Source organism: Aphelocoma coerulescens, unplaced genomic scaffold (genome assembly GCF_041296385.1).
Source record: "Aphelocoma coerulescens isolate FSJ_1873_10779 unplaced genomic scaffold, UR_Acoe_1.0 HiC_scaffold_659, whole genome shotgun sequence".
Classification (NCBI taxonomy): domain Eukaryota; kingdom Metazoa; phylum Chordata; class Aves; order Passeriformes; family Corvidae; genus Aphelocoma; species Aphelocoma coerulescens.
Genome location: NW_027184013.1, coordinates 1 through 11,075, shown reverse-complemented (window position 1 = coordinate 11,075; position 11,075 = coordinate 1). Strand labels below are relative to the sequence as shown.

The 11,075-nt window shown below is 49.9% G+C and overlaps 1 protein-coding gene across 1 annotated transcript; it reads right to left on the bottom strand.

The window, feature by feature from the left end:
* Positions 1–332: 332 nt before the first annotated feature.
* On the bottom strand, positions 333–10,639 carry LOC138102271 (serine/threonine-protein kinase PAK 3-like; the record flags this gene model as incomplete). The annotated part of the gene is made up of 12 exons (XM_068999987.1): positions 333–510; positions 945–1,082; positions 2,731–2,927; positions 3,362–3,461; positions 4,279–4,396; positions 5,062–5,174; positions 5,952–6,000; positions 6,690–6,753; positions 8,789–8,966; positions 9,291–9,458; positions 9,883–10,227; positions 10,505–10,639. Coding segments are annotated over 12 exons (1,734 nt in total), but the record flags the coding sequence as incomplete, so codon positions are not given.
* Positions 10,640–11,075: the final 436 nt, after the last annotated feature.

Below are 11,075 nucleotides of genomic sequence, written 5' to 3'. Positions count from 1 at the left end.
CACAACTCCTCCTCTGCTTTTGCCTGCAAATGCCATTGCCCTTTCTGCCTCAACTACAAGCACAATGGCTGGACAAAAACCGGCCAGTGTGCCGTATTGCAAAGGCAGTGTGGTCTGGAGAGGATGAATGAAGAAGAGCCTGCCCCACTGACAAACCATACCAAAGAAGCCATAAGTGTCACTTTCCACCTTTAAGAAACAATGGACAATTGAGAAGGAAAAGTTGAGCTAAATCACAAGGTGAGAAAGAAAGGAATCTTACAGATGAGTTGGGGTTTCAGAAACTTTATTTATTTAGAATCCTACTCTACAATCCTACTCTGCAATCCTACTCTGCAATCCTACTCTACAATCCTACTCTACAATCCTCATCTAAGCTGGTCATGGAGAAAATAGTCCTGAATGGATGGATTGCCACTGCAATCTTTTCTCCTCCTCCTTCCACTTCTTCAGTGACTGGATCAGTGGCACCAGGCTGGATGCAGGCTTGGCTGATGTTACAAATGGATGCTGCCCAAAGGAAAAAAACCAACCAAGAACAATGAACCATGACTTTCCAAGCTCAGTGCTTCAAAGGCAGGGGTAATATTTTTAAATGAAAAGGGGATTTACTCTGAGTAGGTCTAAGGAGCATAGTGCAACAGTGGCACAGGTTGTCCTGAGAGCTGGTAAGTGTCCCTTCCCTGGAAACATTCCAGGTCAGGTGGGAAGGGGCTCTGAGCAGCCTGATCTCTTTCAAGATATCCCTGCTCATTGCACACCACATGGATCAGATGGCCTTTACAGGTCCCTGCCAGCCCAGCCCAGGATTCCTCACCATTTTCATTTGGAAAGCACCAAGAGTGGAGATGAGGAGGAAGGGGGCTCATCTGATGCCTTGGGCTTCAGTGGAGGAGGAGCCCATCCTCGGACACTGTTTGACCTGCAGCCCCTTTGCATTTTACCTGCAGGAGCTCCTTGGCAGACCAGCGCCGCTCCTCGTTTTTCTGCAGGCAGCAGTTCAGGAAGTGACGCAGAGAAGCCGAGAACAGGTTGGGCTGCCGCAGCTGTGGGGTCCCTCCTGTGGCTATCAGGAGTTCAGCCTGGAGAAAAAGGAAACACAAGACTCCACCTGCTTCTTTTGATGCCTTAGGTTTTAACTTTTCTATTTTTCAAGTCCTGTACTGCCTAGTGTGTAGCTCGGAAGTTTTGTGTGGCCTGTTAGCTACTGTTCTCTCGTGCTAGTTAGACATAACAAAGCCTCTCTAGGTTTGCTCTCCAAGGACACTCCGATTGTCCCAGGGCCCAAAATGTGTGAACTCAAAGCCTCTGAAGAGGGGCAAACTTGGGCTAATTACATCATTACTGGGCTCATAATTGGAGAATTAACCCTGCTATGGAAATGGACCAAGCTTACAAAACTGTGAAGAACTCATGACCCAGGGTCCATCTTGGATGTAGCCTTTTGACTGCCCAGGCTGTATCTTTGAAGGCCGTTCAAATAAATACCTATTTTGATTCTCTTATTCTTGTCTAGTCTCTGGTTTTAGGTAGCCACTCCAGGCATCAGTTTCAAGTCTGTAAATGCTCTCCCAGAGCCCCTTGTTTAAGCTCAACTCTGCAGTGGCAATTTCTGCCTTGGCAGAGAGGCAGAGATGACTTTCCTATACCAACAAAAAACCCAAACCCCAAAGCAGCCACAGCTTTTCCAGCATCCAGCGGAGCTTGCCTCGGCAGCTGATTTGATTGGCTGACCTAGTTAGGGGCAACTACATCAGCAAAAGCACGTTTTGCTTCTCTGAAGATTCCCACCAGCTTGACAGGCAGTTTGGAAGAGGGACTTTGCTCTAACTGTTTTCAAGTATTATTATAGAAAAGGGAGTTATTGCTCAGGTAAGGAAAGAAACATTTGGAACCTCGCATTCAACACAGACACGTTAAGATGCATGCAGAAACGTATTGGGATGAAAATGCCTGTTTGGGCACACAGGAGCCACCTGCAGCTCTGTCTCGCAGCAGTCTGCAAGTTCCAGCTTCTCTGATGTGGCAAAAGAAAAACTTTTCGTGGTCAAATCAGCAGAAGGAGAAATGCTATCCCTATGGTAGCCCTCTGCTTTTCTGGATACTCAAGTCAATGCATTAAAGATGTGCCCATCCCAGAAAGTGCCAGGTAACAAATGGGAGGTTTTGGCAGGCTCTCCGAGTCACCAGGCTGCAGCTTGGTCACGTGGAGAACGTGGCTTGGGCTATGACAGAAATATGGTCACTAAGTGTTTCAGCAACACTGCACAAGAAGCAGAAGACACTATGTGGCCTTTACACCCTCATGCCCAGGTTTTAGGCAAGTGCCAAGAAACCGTACAGGGAGTGCAGTTCTTCTCTAGAAAACCACTGTTTTAGAAACTTTGTTGGTTTGGGTTTCTTTCCTTCTTTTCTGGAAATGTAACACCAGCTCTGAGATGTGTGTTTTGTGTTATTAGAGACCTCTACACAGACAGACGAGCTGGAACAACTTAAAACCCAAAGGAAAGTGTTGCCTGAGAATGGAGAGTGTTTGCATGTGGTAGGGCCTGAGTTCCCCCACCGATGCAACCAAAACTACAGCAGATGCTGATGTGCTGCAGGGCCATTTTTAGAAGGGGACCTTGGTGGAAGCAGTGCCAGCAGACGGCAATGGGATTTTGTCTGATGGAGGACAGAACACAGGATAGGTGAAAAAGACAGAGGGATCAGTGAGTATTTGCTCCTTACCGAGGTAGGACTTTCATTCCAGTGAGGAGCTTCTCGTTCCACCATTTCGAATCCCACAATTCCAAGAGACCATATGTCCACTTTGGGGCCATATGGTTGACCTAGCACAACCTCAGGCGCCATCCACCAAGGCGTCCCGACCACTGAGCTCCTTAGATTCTGCTCAGGGGTGAGCTGAGCAGAGAGGCCAAAATCAGCTGAGGAGAACAAAAAAGTTCTGTACAATTAGGAAACCAAGCAAAAGAACTCCCCACTGTAAGTCTGAGAAAGCGCTGTTGAATCTCCTGGAAATCCGTCCCTGCTCTGTTTCCTCAGGACTTTAGCCAAGGAAACACGGAAGTGGCTGCTTTTTAAATTTTTTAATCCTGCCCCCAGAAGTGGCTTTTATTCCCTGGAACCTTTAGATTGTAGCTCCCTCCCTCTGGAAGGGACACACACAGACCCAAACCAGTGCCACTCTGGACGGCTTTTTCCTCGCCATACCTCTGTGCACGTTGCAACTGTGCCTTCAGCTCGCTGCAGGGGTCCCTGCACTGCCAGCAGCACCACTTTGGGGGAACTGGCAGTCACTCAAAAGCAGCCCCAAACCCCACATGCCCGGAACGCTCTGCCTGGCCAAGAATATACCAACCCAGCTTGACAGAGCCGTCAGTTCTGAGAAGGATGTTGCTGCTCTTCACATCTCGATGGATGACATGGTTTGAGTGAAGAAAATCCAGTCCTTGCAGGCACTGAGAGAGAAAACAGAGACAGGAGGATAAAAATGAGTGGTGTGATTTGAGCCCACAAGAAAGGAAACAGCTCTAAAAGATTCCCTTTCCAGGGGAATAGAGTGCAATGGCAGAACACAGAGCCATTGAGAGGAAGAGCTTGCTGCTCCAACACTACCTTTCTAAGGGAAGGCACGTCAGCTTTTGAGAGAGCCAACGGGAATTGCTGTTCTAGACTGTCCTCTGCAAAGCAGCCAGAATGACTGCTGCTGCAGTGGATGTGCTTTCTTCATCCAGAGGACAAGCAAGGCTTTGCCAAGAAAGAAAGAGTCCCTCCCTTTGCTGTGAAGCGGCTCACTTTTGGGTGGGAGGCTGCATGGCAAAGGTTTTCTTGCTGGCCTCAGCACAGACTTGGAAGTATCACATGAGTCGCCTTTCAGAAGCAAACAGCATTTTGGGTGCACTATTACCCTTTTCAGCTGAGGACTCTGAGAAATGAGTCCCTTTTACCATTAGTTTCCAATTCTGCTACCAGCACTTTTGCTTTTACAGGCAAGGAATGCCGTGCAGACAGGCTCCAGGCAAGCATTCAGAGAGGCAAGGTGGAGAACAGCAACTACAAATACAAGAGACAGAGTGAGAATGCAACAGCAGGAGATAAGAGTACAAGAACAGAGTACAGGGAGTGCAGGCACACTGCCACGCAGTTCCCCCGCTTCCCCATAGCATAGCAGCCACACAGAAGCAAAGTTTGGCACATGGAATCCCTCCAGTTCTCAGCCCCTGTTTCCCAGACAATCCTGCCCAAGCCCTCGGAAGCACAGGTGGGATCCCTGACCTCCCGACTGACGGCTGCCATCTCATCTTCAGATATGTACATCTCATAGATGGCATCAGTCAGAGTGCCTCCATCCATGTACTCCATCACCAGCCAGACTTCATCATCCACAAGGTAGCTGAAAGAAGGAAATGAGGCCATGGAGATGAACGTGCATGGCTACGCCACTGTTTGGAAAAGACAACGATTGATTCTTGTTTCCAGGTCCCTTTGAAACGAGGACAGACTCAAAGGAATAGACGTTCCCTCTAGGCTGTGCAGTGATTGCGGTCTGTGCTGTGTCAAGGAGAAAGGCACAGCTGTGAAAAAGGAGATGTCTTAGATGGCCAGCAAGTGAAAAACACAGTTTACTAACAGCCCAGATAAAAAGCTGTCACACATGGTGTTTATGGAAAAAAAGCATCTAGTCTTCCTGGCATGCACAGCAATGGAAAAGAGGGGCTGCAGTCCAAGGGAAATCCTCTCTCGGATGGTTCATCAGCATTTAAGACTCTTGAGAAAAATCAAGCCCCAAGACAACGTGGTGGCAGTGAACTTAGAGGGTATTGACTTAGTAAGATAGCACTGGTGCAGGCTTTTGAAGAATTGTCAAACGATGTGTGCCAGGGAAGACTAATGCAGACAAAATGCACTCTCTTCCCATCCATTGGAGATGAGAAGAGAAATAATAATTGATCAGTAATTAACAGCTCTATTTTCTGCCACAGACCAAAGTTGGTTTTTGACCTCTCATGCTTGCAGTAGGTAAACAAACATTCATGGGATAAGACCACGACCACTCACCTGTCTAAATAGTTGACCAGGTTGGGATTCCTATTCATCTTCATGATCATGAGTTCATTGACAGTTACTTCCTTCCTCCTCAGTCCTTGCAGACTACTTTTCTTTATGGCCACCTAAAATGACAATGACAATCAGTACCTTGAGAAGTTGGTGGCACGAGACCACAACACACATGGAGCGAGTGATTTTGGAATGACACAGCTGAGCTGTGCCAAAGTGCCTTGTGATTAGACACTGGAGTAATTAGGAACTGACATTCCAACAGCCCATTTCTCCGCTCCCTTGTGGGCCAGAAACAGGACACATGGCCACTGACGTTTTGCCTTGTCCACTTGGTAACAATGGTGTCTCAACTATCACCCACAAAGCTCTGCCCACACCCTCTGCTGCTCTGCCTGGGATCCAGAGAAGTAATCCAAGCCTTGCTACTCTATGGATACATCCTGGGCTATAAGCAGGGCTTAGGGCTCTTAGGGACGCCTTGCAGATCCCTCCCTACGTGCAGTTCCCAAGTGCAGCACTGCAGGTTGCTAAGGAACTACCAGTAAGGTTCAGATGTATTTGCTGGCAGCCAGAAATGAGAATTCAGGACTCTGAAGCTGTAGCCACAAGAAAGCAGTGAGATGCTCTAAGGCACCACCTTTGTTTTAGCCACTGAGAGTGAGTGAGCATTTCCTTCTCCAAAAGGAACCACTGCTCTCTTTGCCTTCCTTCTGGCAGCTGAGAAGGACAACGACTGTCCCAAATGTATTTTGCAGGCTGGCACCAGTCTGTGCTTCTTGTGCCTTTGCAGCACAGCTCTCCCGGTGACCCAAAGCTCCAGCCACAACTCACACCAGAGGGGAAAGCCCTCAAGAGCTGCAGAATCTGCAGGGACTGTTGACATTTACCTCTCCTCCTGTGGCATTGTCGAATGCTCTGCAAACTTCTCCGAAACCCCTAGAAACAAAACAGCAGCAAAGAAAGGAGAAGCTGTTTAGATCTTGGCGTGAAAGCCAGCCCGGACAGGAGATCTCTGCTCTAAGTGCCTAAAACCTGCAGGAGGCATGAGGGCTCTGCCAGAGGGCACATGATGCATTTTCCTCTCCAGTGCATGGGCACTGGGCCTGTTCCTGAAGCTTTGGGCTTTAGTGCCTCAGCTCAAAAAGAGAGCTTATTCTTTCATCTTGAGTTTCCGTTTCTAAACTGTGTGGTTCTAATCCTGACCACCGAGTATTTCCTTCAGCAACCTCTTGGAAAGAACTGTTCCTGAGAACTGTTATCTGACAGCTACCAGGGGCTAGGCTGCTCTTTCAGGCAAGCAAGATTCTCCTTTCATTAGTGTGGCCGGATGATTTTGAGACATACAAAAATGCTAAGGAAATTAACACACAGCTGTCCCACACTTGAGAGACAGGAGATCTTCCAGCTCCTGTTCCTTGCTGCAGGCAAGACCGTGGCAGCGTGGAGATGTCTTTGACAATGCCTTCTGACCACACTTACAAATTCTGACCAGCACTGAGAGATGGGCCAATCTAAGCCCAGTGTCTGAACATGTTTGCAGCTTGCCTGACTTGACACTTGATAGATATTCCACCAGCAGAACAGCTGGCCCATGGTTTTGTAGAAGAAACTGTGGTTGGACTCACCCGCTGCCGATATTTTCCAGTTCAGTGTATTTCATCACCGGATTTTCCATGCTCACCATTTTCCCTGAGGGAAACAAAGTGCAAGATGCTCACTTGAAAGCAGACATGCCACCTTCCAGGAGATACAAAAGGCAGCCCCACTCTCTGGGGCTCTGAGCCTTTTGTGGTCATCTGGGTAACAACAACAACAGCGACAAGAACCACAACAGCAACAGCAACAAGCCAGGCAGCTCTGCAGCACAGATGGCCAGCACTGAGACTGATTTTCTACAGTCCTCTGAAGAGATCTCTTGAGAGGAAACAAAGCACAGAGAGATGCATTCGCAGGAGAGGAGGGCATCTTGCCAAAAGAATGCCTTTCTTTTTGTAAACCAGAGCAGCTCACGTTGTGACCAATACCAACGGGGCTTTCCGCATCAGGATGCTCAGCCGTTATGGGCAGGCTGAGTTCAAAGATGCCCTTGCCCGTGTCCCATGTGAAGAACCACACTGCTTGTCTTCCCCCTGACTGCGCGGATCAGTCGCTGGCATTGGACTCGCCCTCTCAGCTCCGCACACGTCCCCGCCTTCCCAGCTCGGCACAGCGGCCACGGGCAGCAAGGACAGCAGTGCTCCTCGGGCGCCGGCGTGGCACGGACAGCTGCCCAGAGGAGATGCTGAGCCTCTCGTGAGTCCAGGCCGTGCCATGCAGAAGCCGGCCCAGACGAGGGGCTGCTGCCTCCCGGCAGCTCCGCGCTGCAGCGGCCGGGCAGCAGCAGGACTCTCTCAGCTGAGGAAGGCTCCAGCCTCTGCAGTCGCAGCGGCCGTCAGGGGCAGGGCAGGTACCACAGCAGGGCTGGGAAGGCCCAAGGATGAGCACTGACAAGCACTGGGAAGAAGCCACAGCCAGACCGAGCCCTGTTCCAAGCTCTTGCCCCCTTTCAGGACACAAGAGGATTGGCTTTGAGATCAGACACACCGAGGTGCACATCAATGCCCTTCTTGTCCCAACAGGTGATGGTAGACACAGAGTCAACTGGGCTCTGTTCTCAGCCCCCCCCAGGTCTTACCTGAGAGCACAGCACTGGCAGCTGTTATGGGCAGGAAGCAGATTCAATGGGCTGTGCTGCAGAATCACAAAGGGCTTCATGTGTTTTCCTAGAGAGTGAGCTGTGCAGGGCTTGGGCCAACGGGTGGCATTCTAACAGTCACGGGAATGATTGGGAATCAGGGATGAAAAAGTGCCACGGATCTGAGGGATAGACAGTGGATGGGCTGGAGGCTCACTCCTGAGAAATGCCTGCAGTGCAGTTTTACCTGACCACGCCACATCAATGTGTCTCTTGGACACATCCTTATAAGCATGAAACTAGGATATTAAATAGGGATTGTTATAAAGTATCTGCTTTTTCTTTGGGGACATGTGGAAAACACCTCTTGCTCTCAATTTGTGCTGTCACTTGATGTTTTTTCAAAGAAGTGGTCATTGGCAAAAATGTTGCATTGTCATAAAAACCAACTGTAGATGTAGTAGTGGTAATAGTAACAGTCATCAAAATTACACCAATAAGACACATGAGGAAGAAGAGCTCCTTCAGGATGGAGAAAAAACAACTTCACCAAAAAAAAAAAAAAAAGGCTCAAACCAAACCAAACACAAAAAAACCCCAAAACAACAAACCACCAACCAAAATCCTTACAAACCCACCAAAAGACAAAACCCCAAAACCAAACAATTTCTGCGAAGGTCTTTTGCTCTGATGAATGCTGAGAAATCAGGAGTCTAAGGAGAATTTAGGAAGCCAAATATTCCGTTCAGTTTGGCCACTAGCACAGAGGACTTGCCTAGATCATTTGCTAGGTCACAGCTGATGCAGGAACAATCCCTGCTTCTGCCTTCAGCAGAGAGGGAAGCTCAGGCAAAGCCAAGGCAGTCTGAGCTGTGCTCAGAGGCAGCAGGAACACCCAGAGCACTCCCTCGCTGCCTCGGAGCACAGCACTTCCTGTGAGGAGTCCTAAATGTCCCTGTGACACCAAACTGCGGAGCAACATTTGGCACAGCTATGCTGACACATGCACACAATACACTGTCCCTCACACAAGAAATACACAAGACGTACTCAGTAGCTCCAGGAGGTCATCCTCCATCTCCTGTTGATGGGAAGAAGCTGTGTCGCTGTTGGAGCTGAGCAAACTGCCCGGGCTCCACTTCTCAGGCTGGGGTGCAAAGGCTCCTTTAGACAATGCTGCTGCTGCTGCTGCTGCAGGAGCAGGTTCCATGCGAGAGCCTGTGTAGATCTGAGACAAGAAATGAGGTTGTGTCAGAAAGTGTGGCTGGCAGAGATTGCCCTGGGATCCCATTTCAAATGCAGGCCCAGAGGAAGATGCTGTCAGCCACATGCAGGGCTCTTAAAATGGATTTTTTTGCATGTCCACTTCTCAAACCGGATGGGTCAAAACCAAAGGCTGATTTTACTTGAGTTCATGGCCAGATTCCTGTAACATTCTCATGGATTTTCTGAAGGATGACTGCTGCAATGACTATTCCACTTCCTCCCAAGCACTCTTTTCCCCCTCCAAGGGCTATGGACACACTTGCATCTCCTTGTTCTAATGTTCTACCTCCTCCCATGGAGTCCTCTTTTCCTCCACCATCTTCGGGACGGGCTCAAGCTGCAGCAGGTCCGGCTGGGACAGTTCCTGTGCCCCACGCCAGCCTTGGGGCTCTTTGTGGCCAATCACTTGCTGGAAGTCTTTGCAGGCTGCCAGGTGAGATGTCAACACTTCCACCTCAAGTCAAACACAACAAAGCAGTCAGACACTACAGCTTATCCCTGTCAGCCGTGGGTCAGCGACTGTGAGGAAAGGGAAAGAACAGGTTCACAAGGGATACAGACAGCTTGTTTCAAGATCCATCAGGGTCACCAAGCTGACCTGCAAAAACACCTCAAGAAACAAGGAGAGCAGGAACAGGCCAGCAGGAATCCATTTGGATGACTGCTGGCCAAAAGGCCAAAGGACTAGTCGCACTGTCCAGGGCAGCAGCTGAGATTCAGCAGCCCAGGACGTGTCCTTCAGAGTGGCTGTGATAGAGACCACAGCAGGATGGCGCTCAGAGACATCACCCCACCCGCCTGCTGCTCTGCAGAGGAAAAGCAAGAAGGGCAGAAACCACCAGTTTGGTGACTGCAGCGGCTCTCTCTGTTTCACTCACTCGCTTTTCTAGAGCCTCATGCTTTTGGAGTAGAAGATTAATTTCCTCTCGGATGATTTTCAGTCCTTCATCCAGCCTCTTCTCCCTTGCCTTGATCCTAGCCTCAGTTTCCTGCAGCTCTGCCTGCAGCTCTTTGTCGATGTTCTGCAAAGAAGCAGAGAGAGGATGTCTCACAAGTGGAGTGGCTTCAGCTCTTACACTCACCTGCTCTTGTAGATCGCTCCTGTGCTGATGGAGATTCTTCTCCTCTTGGATGCTTCTGATGTCTTCCTTGCTCCTCCTCTTTGCTGCCTTGATGTCACTCTTGGCTTCGGGCAGCTCTGCTTGTGGCTCTGCCTTGATGTTCTGTACACACAAATGCAGAGCAAGTGACTGGCAGCTGCCATCAGGCTCAGCTTTTTCCTCTTTCAGCCTCAAAATCACATTCATTTAGCCCCTCCCTTCTGCTTCCCTACCCAGCTCTGCTTCCATTGGAACCCTCCCGTCCCAGCACTGGTCTCTGCAGATGACAAGGCTCTGTGCTTTCAGTGCCTGTGGGACTCCTGGCCTCCTCAGTCCCAAGAGCTCCGTTTTATGTCCCTGTTCCTGCCCTTCACTCTGTCACCTGGCTAGGCAGGCTCACCTGGCCATTCTCTTGTGCCTCTTCCACCTGCTGCCTGAGCTGCTGCAGCTGCTCTCGGGCTGGGAACAGCTCTCGCCGAGTCTGGCAAGGCATCTCTGATAGAGCAATCTGCTCATGCTCTTTCTCTAGAAGGAGCTGCGCAGAAAGCAAGAGAAGATGGCTTTCAACTTCCCATAAAATATTTGTGGGGCAGGACTCAGAGACTGATGGGCTCGCACATTCCCAAAGCAATGTGCTGCTGCTCTCCCGGGTCCTTCTCTGCCCACGGGGAGGCACAGATTCCAAAGTGACACTGGCACTACAGTCAGGCTCCATCTGGGACTGAAGCTCCAACAGACTCTTAGGCATCTGACAGGGAACGTGGGGCATTTCTCAAGGCTCTGCTGAGGACCTCGCTCCTCTTCTGCCGTGTCCTGCTTGTCTTTCAGAAGTGACTGACACCCAGCCCTGTGCCACAGCCCCACCCTGGCTCTGCAGGTGGCTTCCTGTGGGAGCTTGCTCCTTGTGAGAGACACTTCTGGAGTTCATGTTCTCTTCAGGCCTGCACTGCCATTCCTGCCTTTCTGACATC